This window comes from Melopsittacus undulatus, chromosome 3 (assembly GCF_012275295.1).
Source record: "Melopsittacus undulatus isolate bMelUnd1 chromosome 3, bMelUnd1.mat.Z, whole genome shotgun sequence".
NCBI lineage: Eukaryota > Metazoa > Chordata > Aves > Psittaciformes > Psittaculidae > Melopsittacus > Melopsittacus undulatus.
The window spans coordinates 95,360,354-95,380,526 of record NC_047529.1 but is presented as its reverse complement, the minus strand read 5'-3'; the positions used below and the strand labels follow the sequence as shown (position 1 = coordinate 95,380,526).

Here is a 20,173-nt window from a genome sequence, read left to right as displayed (position 1 = left end):
TGTTTACGTCAACATATGGAGGACCACTATTTGGCACAACTGAACCAGAGATAATAGCCCGCGAGTGTCTCATCACAACAGCCAAGTGCACTGGGGTGAGCTTTGACTGGTAACGTTAAGTTAGCCCTGCAGAACTGCCATGAAAATTTATCAGACCAGCCAGAAAACTGACAGTTGTGCCTTCCTTGTTGTGACAAGCAAGGGGGATCATGTAGGAGTGTATTAATTTGATTCATTTATTTGCGAGGGCAGAGATGAAATAATGTCCTCTAAAACAGTAGATTATTTTAATCCTTTGCATATGGCATTGCTTTCATAAAGAGGATCAATGCCCCTCCCATACCACCCCAGCAGCGGGCTTGCTGCTGCCTGGCACACGTGTTTGCAGGTGGCTTGGACTGCAATGGCAGCAATGTCACCCGGGGCAGCAGGGCGGTTGTACCACTCTGCCCTAGCATTAGTATATGGTGGTCTGTTCTGTCAGCAGTCATTTCAAACTGAGACACTTTGTTTTGTCTCTTGGCTCATGGTAGTTTTTGAATGACTGTCACAAGCTCTGTCTTCTCCAAGCTTAAAACCAGAGGGCTGTCTTTGACAGAATTATGTGGAAACGCGTGTTTCCCTGATTACAGTTATGTAAAAGGCTTGCGAAGGAAAGTATTGCTATAAGGAGGTTCACTGACTTTCCCTGTCAGCCTATACGGCTCTGTTTCAGGATTTACTTCTACATGTATAAAGAAATAATTGACACAGCACCGGTTTCTCTATTCTGAACATCTTTTGCTTGAAAAGAGGGGAGGTTTTGATTTCGCAGTACAATGAGTATGCTGCTGTTATTCTCCTGTCCCAACAAAAGCCATAGACCGCACTTTTAAGAATATCCCTTTTATATGATATATAATTCACACTAGAATATTTCATCTGCCTTTGAATTTCACACATCACATAATTAAGATTTTTGTTTTGTTCTGCAAAGGACCCACAAAGCTATTGCCTCCTAATCACAATACACTTTATTGCTAAAAGTGCAAATACAAACATCTGGAATTCTGTATAAAGCAATACTTACATCTTCTTTTCTACCATATTCTCAACTGCAGCTCAAAAATATTTAAAGCAAGCATCACCACATTTTATTGTTCTTATTTTCTGTCACAAAAATGTTATTGCTGCGAGAAAGACTGTCAGGTAAAGTAAAATCTCATACAATTAGAACAACCTGAAAATGTATTTTTCTACTCTACCTTCTATTTAGAAAGATTTCAAAGCAGTATATGAATTGATTGTATTAGGTCCATCTCCAATTAATTAAACATCCAAGGAGAGGGACTTAGCTGCCATGCAAGACTTGAAGTTTTCCATTCCAGTCTTTAGGAGGCAAGAGGAATTTAAAAAGGTGGATTACATTATTTAAATTGGAAGTTAATGAGGGAGCTGTGGTTAATACAACTGACCACAAGCCTCTGTTTGACTTGAGCCACAGGAGGAAAAATGTAGGCTTGCACCAGGCCACACCTCACACAGCTCTGTTACAAAAGAGAGCTGCATAAAGGACCCTGTTGAAACATAGAACATTTTCTTAAGTCCAAGTTACAAAATTAACAAAAGATGCTCTTGGAACATGAGTGTAACTGAGCTTACTCACCTGGCTCTGGTGGCCTTCACAGAAGTCTTTTGGCCAGAGCTTTTATAAGCACTGTACAGGAACTGAAAATGACATACAGGTATGTGGTGGCATTTTGAGCAACAGTTAAAAAGGAAAGCAGTAATGACTGTTGGTTAATTGAAACTCTGTTAATATCTTAACTTGTCTCTTTTTACCACTATTGATACAAAGTAATTCTGCTTCCCAGAAAAGTTCTAAACTTCTTTAGATAAAGTTTAATATCCTGCCTGTAAATAAAGAAAAACAAGCTCTAAATAAGCCTCCTGTCTTTTCTCTGTTTCAAACAGAATCTGCCTACTGAAAAAAATCCCAAACCTTCTTACGTTATGCATGTTTTTGCCAAATAAAGTGTGTGAATGTATATATTTATAAACATATTAGACAAAACTATGAAAATAAGGTCCTGTACTTCAAACTCCTAGAAAGAACAGATCAGACTTGACTATTGGAATCATTTGTAGCATACAGAAATAAGTAAAAATCCCAAAAACTGGAGGCACTGCAAACTAGGATTCAGGAAGAGAAGTTCACTGTATGATGTATTTTGGTCTGAATGCAGAGAACCACTCAAGGAGTTTTGTTTGTGTATTCTTCTGTAGACAGTATTCCTTATTCAGATACTTGGCAAAGGCCTACAGTTTTATTCCTAGCAATACCATTTTTTTTTAAGTAGGAATCCATAACTGTACAACAAACTGACAAAAAGCAAGGCTGCCCTGGCTTAAACTATAAGCAACAGACAAACCACTAATAAAATATATTAGGCACATAAGTAATTTGACTTTGAAAATGAATTGACTTAACAAATTCAGTATTCGTATCACAATGTCTGACTCTAACCATTTTTCTGCTCATAGGCTTGCCATGAAAGTACCAGGACTCCTTTCTACAGCAATAAATAAATCAGATACCATGTAAGCATTTCATACAGAAGCATAATTCTTGTGAAATCAAAAGTACAGGACCCCAGCCATACAAGAAAACAGGGAATCTCACCAAGCCATTGTCTCCAGACCTAGTACAGATAGGTGAAGACTTAATTTCTGCAATCAAATCTGCTGCTAGTCAGTACATACTCAGTACTTTTAAATAGTCTTGGTGTAAAAACAGTGCCAACCAAAAGCTACTACCTTATGTTGTGGTAGAGAGTCTCATTATCTTTGCTTTCTGAAAGAAATAGCAAATGATAATTTTTCAAGTAGGAAAAAACATTAAGATCTTACTTGTTGCCCTGATGTTCACTCAGACAAAAAGCTTATGTTATGAACTTCTAATTTGTAGACATGATTTAGGTTACCATGTTTGACTTTTGGTGTGTCACTTCATTCTCACAGAAACAACACCAAAGATATCTAAAAAGAGGTTATACACTTCTGATATCTGTTGCTGCCAACTGCTGACTGCTTCAAAGTTGTTAGCTGTATGAATCTAGTTTCTATGAAATGACAGTGATATTCCATCATATGCACATTGTGCTACACTGCTTCTACTAGAGAAGAAACACCCACTATAAAGGAGTGCACCATATATAAAGTACATTTTAGCTTTGCAATTATTTAAAACCAGAGTCAGAATTTGTAGATTTTCAGTCTCATAGTTACTGTAAATGGTAGAGTAAAAGCAAATGACATAAAGGATCTAAATTAGAGAACTACATAAGATAATTATTTGATCTCAATATGGGGTCAAACAAAGCTTGTCCTAACTGTAAATACATACACAAGTATTTACCTTTCCCCATTTTCAAGAAGTCAACATCACACCTCCATTGAAGAATATTAATGAAATTTTGTCCTACCATATGATATTTGTACCTAGGTTATTTCATAATAATCTTTACTTCTGCCTTCCTTCTAATTTATTTGTGGCAATATGCCCTCCCTGACAAGTTCTATCATAGCCAAATTGATTTATGTTTCAGGTTGTTTTGGTATGGTTATTTTTGGTGTGGTTTCTTTCACAACTACTGTATGAAATGAAAACACTGTTTTTTTATTAGATGGCCACAGCCTGAACAATGAAAATTCAAAGCCTTCAGGTGTACAAGAAAGGAGTAAGTGTTACTGCTGGGTGCAAAGATCAGTCTGCTTATCAAAACATCAGTGGAATCTTATTTTAGCACTAAGCCCTCCCATCGTCCCAGACAACACAGCAGTGAAAGCAAGTTAACAGAGCTGCTTTCTCAGGGGTGTCAAACTCTCCCAGTTCCTGGTGTCTTTCGGAAAAGCTTTAGGTGCTCATGCTCACCACTTCTGAAAAGCAATGCCCAGGGTAATGATAGGTGATAAGATAAACTGCGAAACCAAAATGTGTTTAATGAAACACCACAAACTGCTGTGCTGCCCTTAACTCACACTGCTGCACCCAGAAATCTCAAATATTGCAAAACAACACCAGATGCTGCATATCACAAATGTTAATCGGTATTGAGATTTATTCTGCTCCCTCATGCACAACTCCCAGAGCACCAGCCAAGATTGTGCCTTGTATGGCCAGAAAAAGTACTATGGAAGAACTCGAGGTACTTTTTCCTCTCCAGAGACTCAACTCTGCCATCAGAGTACTGGCAGTCCTAGTATCAGGACAGCAAATAAGAAATAAAACTAGATTCCCCATAAAGTATCATCACTGGTTACCAGGCCAATCAATACAAGCATATTTTTTCTAACAATATTGACATGATGCTTCCTATCACATCCTCTAAAATGCAAATAGTACAAACATAGCACTTTAAAAATAGTGGTTATAGGATTAATTTAGGATTTTTCCTACATGAAGCAGGACAGTTCTCTCCTGCTAAAGTACTGAACTTCCAGTGGGCACAAAAGAAATCTAATCCTGAGGGATGATATTTAAATTATTCTTCTGTTATACATGTAAATAAGCTTAGCACAGACTGTCAAGAAAATGCTCTTTTTCAAGACCATCCTCTAAGCAAACAGAAGCCAATGGATTTAGGGCAAAAGTTTGATAACATGTCTGAACATGTATGTGGTTTTCCACATTCGCGTGTTGTCAAGAGCTTGTGTACAGTTTTGTGCACATGGCCCTGGTATGTGGCATGGCATGCTTCCTGACATTCCACAGAAAGATAAGGTGTTGTAGGAACAGGACAAGATGAATGATCTTGGAAAGGAGTTAAGAAGCTGTTTAGGTGAGAAAAAAAAATGCTCTGTTTACAGCTCTGGAGATTTTGCCAAATGCATAATAACATCAGCACAGATGTAGCTTGGCTACTGTCCCCAAGTGATCATAGTGGTTGCCGGTATCTGTGCATTAGCTTCTGATCTATACAGAAGCAGTCACTTTATTGCCAAGGGATATCGTATTGTTAAATGCATTAAAAAAAAAGAGATGAACCAGGAAGATGCATTTTTACAAGTCTTCCCCCTGCAGCATCTGTAATCACATCACTGCACAGTAATCTCATTTTTTCATTTAAAGAAAAAGCTTTTAAGGTCCCATGGTTGCAAACGCACCAAAACCAGAAGACAAATAAATTACAGATGTCATCATACACTCCCCCCAAAAAATCCCAAAGCAATAAATCTGTATTTTCAGAGAACAATTCAGCTTATGAAGCACTTATCTTTGTTGTGGCCATCAGCAGTGCTTCAGAAAGGTGGGTTCAGGCTGAGAAGTTTTTTCTTAGTTTGGCTGAGCAACAAACCTGTCTAAACTTGGCAAAATTAGAAGCCCACACACTATATAGAGTTTATTACATATGTAGCTGTCACCTATGTAGAACAGGCACAGAAAAGCAAATTTTATTCTATGAATAGAAATTAAGCACATGCTACATCACACGTATTATGTAGATCTCAGACATGAAACTGTGATTTAACAGGAATTGCCAGCTCACACAATCTCTGTCACAATATAAATAATAATAATTAAAAAAAGGTTCACATTCATCTGTAGAAATCAATCCTATTTTTAGGAAGAGAGCACTGCTGCTTAAGGAGGCAAACCAACTTTTTTTCTGAATTGGAACAGTTTAATAAGTATAGATTTCTTTTCAGATTAAAGAAAAATTGCATCTAAAAGAATATTTAACACATTTTGAAGTTGGCAATACCTAAAATACTGTAACTAAGATGAACATGGAAGATTTTATAGGATCCACAGTATTTACCTCAGAAATCTCTATCCTTCTTGCAAGTTCATCAAGAGAAGAAAAGCTGTCATCTAGTGATAAAGCTTCCAATGAGTTGTAAGATGCTCGTTCAGGTGAAATGTCTGGAACAGTATCAAAGTCCTCTTGATTTTCTAAGTTTGCAAATGATTCTTCAGTGTCTATTATGTTACCATTTAAAAATCTGAGAAATAAGTCTTCTTGTTCTTCATTATTTACTTTCTCCTCCTCTCCTGCTGTTCTCTGTATTTCCTTGCATACTCGTGAATTGGCAGTACTCTCAGTCTCAGACACTTTACTGCACCCAGAGCATACATTTGATGCAATTCTGTCCTGCAAAGATTTTTCATCATCAGGCTGTTCCTGTTGCTGCTTTAAATCACTATTTCCAAGCTGTCCACTAGTAACTTCTGAAGAGCCAGCAGCATGTTTTGATCTGGGCAGATTTCTATCAGCTTGCACATCTTTATCGGTAGCAACTAAATCAGTAGGCATATAATCAGCATCTACCATTGGCTCAAGAGGAAGTTTTACTCCAGGCTCCTCAGCTGTGCCTTCTATTTCTTCCACATCCTTAAAGAGCGGTCTTTCTCTCAGCTGCAAACTGTTATCTTTACTGGAATCCCCAGATGATAAACAGCCCGAAGGAAGCCTGCCCACTGTCCCTGCGGACTGGGTGTGTGGCTCTGATGTTGATTCAGCACTGCAGCGCTGCTCCTCCATGTGGTCCTTCCCTGCAGCTACCCGAAGACTTGCTGCCTCCATCTGCCTCTCAGTTTCATTTTCACCTGGAGAACTAGTGCTCAGCTGTTGATCTTCTTTCTTTGGTCCAATGCCAGGACAAGTTTCAGTACCTAAGTTCAACAGGAAAAACAATTCCAGTGTTTTAAAATGATTCAAAACATCATCCCATGGGAAAGAGCATACTGCAATTTGATAACGCTGCAACCTACTGCTTTAAAATGCATTCCCATAAAGGGAAGGTATTTTAAGCTCTAGACAGTATAGAAGTTTTGTTAGTAGTCTGAAAAGCTGACTCCCGATTCAGCAAAGTATTCACACACATTTCTGCAGGCAAAGCATGTGCTTTAGTGCCTTCCTGGAAAGAGTTACTCCCATATATCAAACACAGTATGTATGTATATTTCTGAATAGCCAGTTTTCTTCTATGGTGTATTTCATGTGAGTGCATCTCAGGGAGACCTGGAGACAAACTTACTTAACAGAATATTGAATTTTGATGCATCTCACACAGGGAGATACCTGTATTTGCTTAAAGACGCTGAACTCATACTAATGTAATGGATTTTAAATTCAGTTTCTTTTAAGTGGGTAACTAGCTCCTCTGGTTAATGCTATATTAAATATCCACTATTTTACACAACAAATTGCTTAAAAAGTTGTTACTTTTGGATACATATGTTGGTTTACATATTCAAAAATGCAACTGGATGCAGCTTATTTCTGCATTTGCATTTACAATACAAATGAAAACTGACTTATCTGAATTGTCAGTAAGAAACCAGAGGAATTTTACATAGCTCATGAAATCACCTACTATGGATAGATCGTTAGCCCAAGTTGTTTAGGCTTATGAAGAGTAAAAGGGGACATTTAAAATTAGAACACTGAAGCACGCTATGACAGAAACTGTCTTTTATTCCATACTTTAATAAAAATTAAGCTATGTTATAGTAGGACTATTGTTACAGTAACTGTAACAACCTCAAACAAATGAACATTTCTAGAAAACACTCATTTTCATTTTTTGGTTATAGCAAAAAGCAGAAAAGTCTTATGAATGACAAGATGAAGCAATGCCTTTATTAACTGTATACATTCTCACAAGAACAACTAAAGATCTCTATGCCAATCTTATCCTTCATCATTGGTTAAATCTCACTTAAAATCTGAACAACTTCCTGAACTTGTTATTTGAAACAGAGTCACATTTGTCAGTCTTTAAAGAATTGTTTGCATTCATTCATTGTATTGAACAATGTTACTAATTATAAACTATCCCCATTTTAAAGGATAATGAAATACAAGGTAGCATAGAAAAGACTGGCTTGAAAATTGAAAAAAGGAAATCCAGCCATCTCAAAATGCAGAAAAAAGCCCCCCAGAACCACATCAACAAATATAAAGAATACAGGGAATCTAACTTCTGTAAAACACTGAGAGAGGAAATGGGTAGGAGACAGGGACATTTTGAAAATTAGACACAGATGAGTAGACAGCTCAAGGGATTTGTAATGGGATATCGAGTCCTTCACACACAGGTCATGAGTTCAAACACAGCCTAGATTATTGATGCAAGATTTTGTTACCATCTGTCAACTTTTCCTTAGTGGATACATCCACATTACAGCAGACATTGTTGTTGGCAGCTCCAGCTGCAACAAAGATTAAATGGAATTTACCATGAAGGGTGACCCTTGAGCTTAGGACTCTGCTCCTAAGAGAGTAATAAATGCTCCTAGCATCCTTATCTAACTACACACATACAGCAGCTTTCAGTATTTTCTTTACACCGACTTCAAAACACCTGCATTAGACAAGCCATGCCCACTATAGACTCTAGGCAAGTTATGACAAATGCTTTTTTCCTACTAAGTTAATGAAGACCCACCAACATGGCAGCAATTTTTACCGACTGTCAGAGATACAGTTAAGTGTCTACTGGAAATCTTCTAGCACAAAAGCACTTATGGTAATTTAATAAATGTCCCCCTCATCCCCCCAGGTTATTTCCAACTTGACACTTTGTTCATCACAGTAACCTGTAGCCACCACTTTTTTATCCTGTTAATCCAAGATAGCCTAGCAGAGAGAGTACTGACCTATAACATTCTATCACTGGAGAACTCACTCTTCTCCATCTTTGTCCTTCTTTCCATTTAAAAACAAATATCATATGATCTAAAAGTAAACAGGGTATAAGCAGTTTCTCCCCATCTTGGAAACAGGTCTATATGTACACACTGCAAAATTACACTAAGGGTTTTATTAAATTAATAATTTCATTAGAAAGAGTTTCATGAAACACATGGATTTGATTATCTTTAGTTAACACTATTAAAGGCTCTCAGCGAGAACCCAAAGAAATTAATGGACATAAAATGTATCAAATCTCAACTTTTAATATGCACACGTAACTTTAAGGGCCCAGGTCTCTCTGTTGGTAGACTCAAAAACTGCCAGAAAGAAATATGTAACAGAACAACTCTTGCTCAGAAGGGCAGAAAACTACTTCAGCTACTGTCCCAGGAATCTTGACTAGCCAGCTTCTTATCTTGATCACTGTATCCCAAGGAGAGATCGTAAAATCTTAGGATCAACTGCCTACAGAGACTCCAACTATGTTCCCAAATGCCTGCAATAAGTCAATAGAGTAATTTTTGCTTTAGATCAGTAAGGCAACTGTGATTTTACTTTGAAGGTGCTACCTTAGTACAGTGCAACAACCTCTACAATGTAATATATCTCTCTGTATAAGCTAATACTTCTTATTCATAATTGCTACATAAATTCTTATTTTGGGCATATGAATTCATATGAAGGACAGTCCTCAAGCCACTTGAGAATTTCCCTTTTCTGACTTAGTGTCAGACTTCTTCTACCAGCAAAGTGAATTAAGATCTCCTGCAGACTGGCAGATACATTTCTGAGAGAAATTTACACATTTACTTCTCATTTTTCATGATGCAGAGGAAAAAACCCACCCAAAAGAGCAGAAGACAAGCATTCTAAGTTTTCAGTTAGAAGGTACATGCATTTAGGGTAACGCTGAACAGGTTCAAATATTAGGAACTGGACAGTTTAGTATAGGATTCTGCTGGGGTTCAGGCAAAATCAAGAACAAGCCCCAGGTGCCCCTGTTCTTTCTAGTGCTGACCTGGATCACTCGGCCACAGCTCAAAGACGGACAAGTTGATCTGTAACTCATCCTTCTAACTGCAACAAAAAACATTCAGCCCCCTGCTGCCAATGTGCTGACTCAGTGAGGGGCAGCAGTAGCTAATTTACCACGCACTGACTTAACAGATGAAGAGACCTGTCAGGGTGACAACTCATTGTTTCCTCAAGAACACGCTGATCTTGTGAAAGGCATCTTTGCAAATTTTAACCATTTAAATTTGAGTTAGGCTTGAATTATTCCTATCTTTGTACTGAAAAAGTATTTAGCACTGCTGCAAAATTCTCTGTGTCATTCTATTGGATGGCACAGTTTTATTAATTTACAGGTATCTCACAGGAAAGCAAAGATTTTGATGACATTTTGAGAAGAGTTACATTAAGAGAAACTCACAAAACCAATCAATTTATACCATTAATATCTTCCACATTAAGCTTGCGCTACTGTATTTAAATATTGCCACAAAATGCTCTTTAATTCAGCAGTTTCGAATTTTCAGAGTTTCTGCTCTCCAGAAAGCTCTTATTCCCACTTAGAATAAAATAAAAGTGCCTATTTTTTTTTCCATGGGAATTTCCAACCATCCAAAAAAAAAAAAATTGGGTTCTTTCTATCTGCTTTCTGAGCTGTAGAACATGTTTGTTTCATATTTTCAATGTTTAGTGTTTAGTTAGAACAAAGACAGGGAAAAGGCAGCATAGGGCTCAAGAGGATGAAGATGAGGAGGATCCACAGATGTAGAGAATTGTAGCACCGTATCTGTGTTAGTTCCTGATTCTCCTGAACATGCAGGCTGATACACGCTTGTAGGATTCTCTAAGTTGAAAGGGACCTCCTCAGGTCACTTAGGCCAACCTTGTTTTGTTTTTTTTTCTGGTAGGAAATTCTGCTGCTTTTGAGGAAAGGTACAGAGTTTAGGCCAATTTTGCAACTGGAATGTGACAAAAAAAAACCCAGAAACTTCTTGTTTAAAAGAGAGAACAGGTAAAGCACAGCCTGGTAGCCTACCAGTGCTCCCTGTCCCCATTTTAACAAAGACCCTTGTCTCCATTTTAACAACTGATTAATTCTTAAACATTTACAAGAAAAATGTGTCTTAAAATCAGTCTATTGCATGTAATTTACAGTAGTTCCTAAAACAGTTACTACTGAATAGTTAACTACACTGAATTGCCACAACTCAGAATATTTGTCATCAGATTGTTTTCCCTATGTTTTATACATCCAATTTATGTATCTTACCTCTAGTTCTACACAGTTCTATAGTTTATGAAGGCTGCTATAAATGTATGCACATTTAATAGACCTTTCTTTGATGTAGGCTAAAATGACTTAAATTACAATTCTGAATATCAACATCTGATTCCAGCTGCAGCGTATCTCCATTGTGCAGTTGTGGAAAAAAATTTATTAGCATAAATGGATGAATCTGTGGGAATCCTACAAATGCTTTAGCCTCAAATGAAATAGTTTCATAGTATATATAGAAAGATGTCAGTACAGTGTAGTATTTAAAGCAAATGTATGCACATGCACATACACACACAAATACCTGATTTAAAAGCAGTTTCTCTTTCCTTTAAATGTTCTGCTTCTGTTAACTGAAGCAAACAACCGCTCTCCCATGTATTTCCTGAAGCTAGGAGCTGTAAAATATGATAGTATTTCCCGTAAGTTTTGAAATTAAGCAGGTACACTGTGACTTTTTGAAACATCCAAACTTCAAATAGTTTCTGTACTAAAATGGAATTATTATATCTAATAATATTTAATATATAGTTATAGTAGTCTTTGACTAAGCACATTCAATTAAACAGCTGCTTACCTTAGTTTTGGATGCCTGTGGCCTGCAGCAACAAAGAAAAACAGAATAAATTAAACAACTTAGCAGCAACATTCTTCATAGCAAATATAACTGAAATCTTATAAACCTTTTCTCCTATTATTAGCACAGAACTTTTCTTACACTGAAACAGCATCAGCATGCTAGCATACTTTCAAGCACAGATCCATACTACATGTGAATACCATCAGAAGACTAATTAGCCCAAACACTGTTCTACCTAATTAAGAAAGCAGTCAAAAGAAAACTTACTGCAAAATATCACAGGGTTTAACTTCCTGTAAAACATTATGGTCAAACAGAATTCCACCAACTTAGAAAAATTAAGTAAGGACTCAGTATCTACTAGTATTACAACTAATGATCATTCTAACAGAGACTGAAGAATGGAAAAATCCCCACAAAACATTTCCTTCTCCACAGACTGTTTACATGGGACCCGTTTCTGGGTACTTAAGACAGAGCAGCTTCCACTGGGATTCACTGGTGAGTCAGCACTGCTAACAATGTGTGGACTTTGCAAATTGTGTAGAGATTCATGCACAATGTGTTTTACCATGCAGTGTCTGCCTTGCAGCCTTTCATAGAGCAATGAAGACAAATTGTTCAGCAATTTGTAAACTACTGTAAAAAGTAGGAGAGGCAAGAGGCAAAAGTACTGATGCTCACACTCTATAACAAGAATGTTTAAAAGTCCCATTGACTTTTAAATTTTTACCATTTAAACTTCAAATAAGGGACACTCAAAACTATCTTTAAAAAGCAAACATGTTCAGTATGTAGCTGCAGAACTTGAGTATCAGAGTTACATTACTTTCAACTACAAAAGCAAAATGCTCAGATTTCCTGAGATCTGCATGCCACTCATTAAAAATTAAAGTATAATTTTAATTACAAAATAAGTGGAGATTAAAGTTTGGGGGAAAAAAATCTTTCGCCTAGAGAGTTTGGAAGTGTAATACTTCTAAATGCACAGAACGAATCATGGCAAACAAACACAAGCCTCAGTTTTTATCAAATTGCAGTTGTTTCTCAGAACCAGGAGTGATGTTACATAACTGAAATTTTGTATTTTGAAGTAAGGCTGCACAGAAGAATCAGGAGAAAGCAGAGTTATTCTCAAAATAGTGGCAATCGAGGTGACAATAGGGAGGTGCTGCTAGATTCAGTATATAAATTACAATAGATTTGGATCTCAAGCTTTTTGTGGGCTTGCAAGGTCACGTGCAAGGAAATTTAGGCTGAGGAACCCTGCAGGCACTCAGAGGCAATCTCAATAGCAGCAGGCTGTGGGTGTAAATACCCAGCCACAGGCCTAGGGCTGCTCCTTCCTCCTAAGGAAATGCAGAAGCACACTTTCCAGGTATTCCCACCCAAACAAACAATCCCTGCTGGGCTCTGGCTATCAGCCTGGTTGTTCTCAAACTTCTCTGTGGTCATCCTGAAGAAAAAAAAAAATCATATTCTCTATGAACAACAGGAGCATCTTGGCTTTTATTACAACCAGACTAAGCCAATGCAAATGTATTTGAAAAAGTTATCTCTCCCCATCTGACTGGGAGCATCTCCCTCATCACAGGTCCATCTTTTCACAGCATTTGAATGTGGTTAGTTTCCTTATTACTGTTGCCTGATCATCTTCTATTGACTGGCATCTGGTATATATATATTTATTTATTTATTAATTTTTCCCATCTGTCCCTTAAACTCAATGCCTAGCAGATAGGTAGGTAGGACATTCACCCATGAAATAACAGATCTTCTCCTTCCTGATGGGTAAAATCCTGTACGTGTTACTACCCAGAAGAGTGCCCTAGACACTGTCCAAAAGTTTGTGATAATGCGATATACTGATTCAGGAAGCTGACGGATCAGGCAAAGAATGCATGAACTAAGATTTCACATCTCTTCAGAGTACTGCCACTCAACGGAACTACAGAATCACTACTTTGTAATATTTATGTAATCTATAGGAAATCAAGAGAAGATAACTAGAATGACTTAAAGCATTGGGAAATGTCCTAAAATGTGGGAAATTTGTGAATAAATTCCTTTAGGGTAGATGCTGGAGTCTGAGATGCATCAGTTCCATAGCCTCTCTCTTCCTAAATTAACACTACTCAGTTTTTACTTTGACTGAAAATACTAAAACTCAAAACTCTATTCCTGCCAAACTAATGACTTGCTAAACCAGATCTAGTCCCTGTGCATTTCTTAAACTGTATTAAAACATTGTGAAAATTCATGGTAATGGACAAATTTTAGTTGCATATCCAAAAGAACCACCACTTTATAACCAAATTCACTGCAGTCAATGGATGCAACTTTCATTTTGACACTGACTATTTTAGAAGACCTGCACTGGCAAAAGACCTGCTACGCTAAGGTAAGTACTGGAAAAGTAAAAATATTGTCTTATACGTACTGTTGATGTGAAGAGCAAACTCTAGTAAGCTTTTCCAGCTCTTCACCGCTCAGGTCTTTAGCTGAATTCCTCAGTGTTGTAATTGGACTAGGAACTGCTGTTTTCCATTTCCTTTCTAAATGAAACCAAAATCAATTTTAACCAAAGTACTTTTATAAAAGTATTATTTCCTTAACATATATATGAAACTAATGGAGAAATACTGGCAATTTTTCTGCATGCTCTACAGTCTCATCTCAGACTGTGTAATAAAGCACTATATTTTTTCACAACACACTTTATTTTCGTTGGATCAGATTCACCAATACTAAACCAAAAAGAAGCTCAAAACAACTGGATCAAAAGCTTAATTAATAAAGAATGATAAAACTATTTGCACCTTTTTCATGAAATGTGTGAGAAGAAATCTAAAGCAGGAATACTTTTCTCATAACAAGCTCTGAGAAATTCTGATATAAATGCTGCTTTTGCTATGTAACATTTCTAAGCTGGCAAAAAGTGTACTCTAAATAGAGATATGAACCAAATTAACTTTTTCTTCTGCCATATTAGTTTAGCCTGTACTCACCCCACTGCTCCTGTATAGAAGAAAGATTAGCAAGCAGCTGTTCATGATACAGTCGTTCAAGCTGAATAAACTTCATTGCTTTCTCATCTGAATGGTAGGTTAAAGAAAATGCACATATATATGGACATGTTATGAGTTACTTATATTCAGCAGCATATTTGAAAGGGCAATCATTATGTACCTGAAAGTTTAGATAACTGGATCAGAATGAAAAATGGCTAGCATCCAGATTTCTGTTCAAGAAGGAACATAATAGAGGCATGAAAACAAGAAGTAAAAAGTAAAGTTGAGAAAAGCTCCAGTTACATTTTCCCACCCACCTTAAGCCCAACAAAAGTTTTTCTATAAAAGAAACAAGCAACATGTTCTTATGCCAACAACTCTGATCAGAAAATGAAAAGCAAAACAAACACCAGCACGTATCTCTCAAGAAGTACAATTATAAGCCAATAACCATAACGACCTGAAAATATGGTTCCTTTCTACAGACCAGCTGGAGGCAATGTTTAAAAAAATTTCCCCAACTCAAACTTTCAAGAAATACCCACACTCCCCCTTTTCAACCATTGTACAGAACACAGTTGGACACCTGAGGTCATCTGGTCTTCTTTCTGAAGATTCTGCTTACTGCGACATGAAGATCTCTATCCCCTCCTTTAGGATTATCAATACATTCACAAAGGTAGTTACATATTTTCAAAATATTCAGGATAATTCCAGTTCCATCAAGCTGGAGTTGCTGGTTTTTCTGTTTAATGTCACGTTTTGCCAGCTATTTGAAATTTAATTCTACAGAAGTACAGAGAATGATGTTCTCAGTAATATAGAAAAAATAATTTCCATTATTCATGCTCATTAAAACACTGGAGTGGTTATTACAAAAATACAAACAGTACTTGTTATTCTTGTTAGCCTCATATATAACCATGGCTTATGAACAACAATATTAATGCAAAGAGTATTCTTTGCCTTCAAGAAATCGGGTATTAGAAACAGAATTACAGATCAGAGAGATAGCCTTAAAGGATCAGAGCAACAAACCCTGAATTATTGTTAAGTTCTACACTAGATGAATGAAAATATCTGTCATGGATAATTAATACAGTGCAACATGACCAAGTAAGTTCTTTGTGAACCTCAGGAAACTGATGGTTGCAAGTACAGAGGAGAGATCCTTCATAAATATGTATTATATAGTGGTGTTGAATTCCACACAGCAGGTGTACATTGCATTAAAAATATTCCCTTTGATCAGCTTTAAATAGTTTCTCTTTCATAGAAGTTGCTTTAATCAAAGGGCACTGTCTTTCTATCATACTGCTGAATGCATTTTAAATTTACTGTATTTCTGCATGCAGAGCCATAATTTACTACAGATTTTTCCATGCCTTTAATTAGTGCTGTGTATTTTACATTCTCTGTTGGATGCTTTTGAATTAGGATGACCATGACAGAAGTACAGTCTTCCAAGACAGTGAAGGGTATTTTATTTTACATATGCTTTTATACTACCACCAGAGTTATTTCTCTGGTTTTGCACTACAGGCTAACAGGATTTTTCTAGGTTTTGAGGATACCTTTCCAGGTTTCGTATACTTTGTTATTTAACCTTTACAATTGCCTATTTGCTGTATTTTCCTTGTAACAAATTACATAATAATCTGTATGCACAAATTCTGTAATTTATGACGGATGTCAGTGAATCACATATACCTTAAGGGCTTACCACTCTTACCTCTTCTTTTCATAGTCCAGTCACCTTCCCTTCAAAGCAAACAGAGGTAAACTCACTCCACCTTTTCTAAAACTGTAATTTCACTTTATGGTTTAGTATGATTAATCTCTCCCACAGCTACTGAAAAAAATCCAGTGTTAGGCAGCAGTTCAGCTGTTATAACTTCTTGACCAAACTTAATTTCATTATCTAGGAACAAATCAAAACAAACTGGACCATTGAACTGGCTGTTCCCAGAAGCTATTACCCATATTTTCCTACAACAGTTTCTCAAAATACCTTGATATGATTTTGGCTCATTATCTGCCAAATAACATGCTGCTATTTTTTCAGGTTGCTGATCTCCCTTAGCTCAGTGTGTTTGGTACTTTTATTCTAATCTAAACACTTGTAGTACATGCTCTAGTAAACTGTTGTGATAATTTTATTGTTACTATAACTATGCCCTATTTGATAGAATACATATCCTCTCTAGATTGGACATATTCCCAGTTACTAATGCTTAGAACAGAACTTCTATAAAAACAGTTATTTGAAAATATTCTCTTACTTCCTTGTTTGTGCACAACTACTACTGATTGTATCAGTACAGCTTTTGGAAGTGGATTTATTACTTAATTCATATTCCAGCTGTCTGATTAAGAGGGACTTGCTAACATATTGTATATTCACTCATGGGTAAATTATGACTGTTCACTTCTTATTAACCCTGACACACAACCTGTGAGTCAATATAAAGCATTTGTCTTTTATGTTTTATCGTGACAGATTATTTTAATATTGGGTAACAACAACAAATAAAAGGATACATTCCTCCTCTTGAAAATAGGTCTCAGCTATCTGCAAAAGTAAAAAACATAATCAGAACTATCATTTTTGTGAGGGTGATGATGGTGTAATATGAAGTTTTTATCATAGTTTTAAATATCTGTTTTGCAGGTTCATATTTAGTTTGGATAAAATACTAACGTTCAGAGTAAATACACGTATTCTTATTCTAGGAAAGATGTTTAGAAAGAAGTATCAAACAACAATGAAATACTAAATGTTATCACACAAGTGGATTTGCTCAAATGTTAGTTGGGTCTTATGCTGTTACAACAAAAAACTATTTCAGAAACTTTTTAAATTATCGTATTAGAAAGTTTTAAAACTACCTATAAGTATTATGTTTACTGATACGAGTTGAAGAATTTGAATTGTTACTGACCACTGTTTCCTTATGTTTGGATAAACTGAGATTAATGCCAAGTTCTCCTGAGCATTGTGATAGAGAAATTGAGGTTTCCTGACTGATGAGAAAAGAACAATCTAAAAATACCACCTATCACTGCATCGGAGACATGCCAGTGACCTTCCTGCTTATATCTTATTTACGATAAATGACTACAATAGATATTTCAAGTACATTAAATTTGAAAAATTTACAGTATGAATATTTGATATTCATGAGATAAACACAAACAAGACTCAAGTTCTTTATTTCTGTATTACTCCTAGACCACTCACAGAAGCCAGACAACAGCACTGCAGCAGCCTTCTGCCACTTCCTTTCCTGAAGCTACTCTGCTGTGTTAAAAAGATATAAAGATCCTCTACCTCATGTGTCAGTTCACTAAGCCTAACATCTTGATATCTGAAGCAATTCAACAATACAGTAAGTCATTCAGTTAAGCCAGACGGCAGTTCTTTGATTTGCACTATAGTTGTTATGACATGGAACAAAACTGTGGCTCTTCCTCCTTTAGACTCACATTTCCATAACAGAACAATTAAAATTGGATTTGTAATGAGACAGCTCCCCCAAGGAGGACCACTGGATAAAAACCAAACAAACCTAAAAATTACAACAGCTCTTCAAGACTTGTTCTCTTAGATGGATGTTAATAAAGATATGTCAAAATAAAGAAATACCAGAGAACTGATAGAAGAAATAAGCAAACTTTTGTCACTGCATTTAAAGCTCAAAGTGCTAAGGAGGTTTCATATAGAGGAAAAAAAAACATTCCAAAGTAGTTACTAAGGAGAGGGAAAATCAAACCTAAGACAGGCTACATAAAAACACTTTAACACCTAAGTGGTGGTACCCTCTAGTTTTACAAAATGTGTAAGCTCACATTAAATGCTGCTCTAGCAGCTGCTATGTTAGCCAATGGCTAGGAATTGAACAAGGGATCTCTGCCTAAGCATTCAAGATGCCTAGCTTCAACATCTTAAAAACAACTTCACTCTGGTTGTGTAATTTTATTATACTCAACTTTAACAGATCACTGCAAAAAGGAACAGTAAATATATGATGACCAAGGTTTTATACAATGAAAGGCTGTGTATAAACCAAGAACAGAGTCATGGAAACATAAGAGAAAATTATGTTCCAGCATACCAAGTTATTGCTATATCAGAGCTACATATTTTAACTGCAGACTACAGAAATAACTTTCCTATCCTCTTCCTAGTGATGCCTTGGCTTTCAACCAGCTATGTCAAAGCCAAAATTAAAAGCATGGAAGTAGTAGAACTTCCAGAAGAAGTATCAAGATTCCAGTTAGAAGAAGTACTTTTTCTCTTCATCGAGAAAAGATCTCAGGATTAGGGGTGGGGCAGGTGTTTGTTCTGTTCGTCTCATCGCCCCACTTCACATAAAGAATTATTTCTTGGACTAAAAGGCTAAAGACACCATTGTACTACGGTACATAAAACCAACTCAGAGCAAGTAAGTATCCAAAGACAGTCAGAAAATGAGTGTCTTTCTAATCAGAAAGAGAATTTCACTTTGACTTTGAGTTGGTGGTGGTGAGTATAACAGAAAAGATAGAGCCGATGCCTGCAAAGGAGAAGGTGTAACACTGTATAGAAAAGCTAATGTGGTAACCTAAACATTTTCTTCCAATCCCTTCCTGTATACAAATAATCTTTGAGATTTGCAACAACGGCTTATTTGTGCTTGCTAAAAAACTGGGCAAGCTTTCCTAGAAAAGTGAAGAATACAGATGGATTTGTTTGTAAATACAATAAAATATATAAACTTCAGAAGTAAAATTATTTTGCTTCACAGAACTCTATAGCATTGGTAACCTTTACAAGCATTAACTAATCAATCTTGAGGGCCAGTGAATGCTGGCAGTCTTCCTATTTACCATGCATGATGTGGCAAGGGCCATGCAAAATGTGTCCAATAATTGTAGGTACCCTGATAAATGAACATTCAGGTTGAGATATCTCATAGCTGATATGCCAATGACTTCCATGACAGCACATAAACATTCAGTCTCAAAATCTTTGGGGCATATCAATTTAGGGCCTCATAGTTTGAAAGGCTTGACAAGTGGGCACTTTTGTCAAAGTCTAAGCATGATTGCTCAAAAAAGGCAGCAACTTGATATAGGAGTCTAGATTGCCAGTTGTGAATTCCTGGCTCTCAGCCTTATCACTAACCACTGGTGCATTCTGAGTTCAGTACCTCCAAAACAGAACTGGTAAATGACTTCTAAGGTTCTTTAGTAAGAAATTTTGTATTTCACTGTCTTTTATTGTCTTAAAAAATTTCTATGCCTTTTCTCTGCTACCCACAGTAGCCTCCTAAGTATTTCAGGATCTGCTAAAGCTCTGCATCTGTGTTTTAAATGTAAGTACTTCTAAGATTCTGTAACAAATGCTAAATAAATCACATGAATCCCATCCAAGACAGGAAATGGTATCTTATTTCAATTAAAAGTTAACCCTTAAAACAGCCTCCAATATCCCACAGCCTTTAAATACCCCATATAGGCTTCCCACTAACAACATGGATTGTTAACACTCCAGAACATTTGACAAAGCTCTTTAAAAAGAAGTATAAGAGTAGAAGAGTATTTGCTAGACTTGGCATAAAAGAAAGTTAAT

At 36.4% G+C, this 20,173-nt stretch overlaps 1 protein-coding gene across 3 annotated transcripts in view; it reads right to left on the bottom strand.

Moving 5' to 3' along the window:
- Positions 1–20,173, bottom strand: part of CNST (consortin, connexin sorting protein) — a 50,313-nt gene that overhangs the window by 7,699 nt on the left and 22,441 nt on the right. For all 3 annotated transcript variants that reach the window (XM_031046264.2, XM_005146024.3, XM_031046265.2), the window contains exons 5-10: positions 17,101–17,131; positions 14,557–14,643; positions 13,989–14,103; positions 11,546–11,567; positions 11,273–11,366; positions 5,802–6,655 (exon numbers count right to left, since the gene is read on the bottom strand). In XM_031046264.2, the coding sequence (XP_030902124.2) occupies positions 5,802–6,655; positions 11,273–11,366; positions 11,546–11,567; positions 13,989–14,103; positions 14,557–14,643; positions 17,101–17,131 (1,203 nt within the window). The remainder of the gene's footprint in view (positions 1–5,801; positions 6,656–11,272; positions 11,367–11,545; positions 11,568–13,988; positions 14,104–14,556; positions 14,644–17,100; positions 17,132–20,173) is intronic.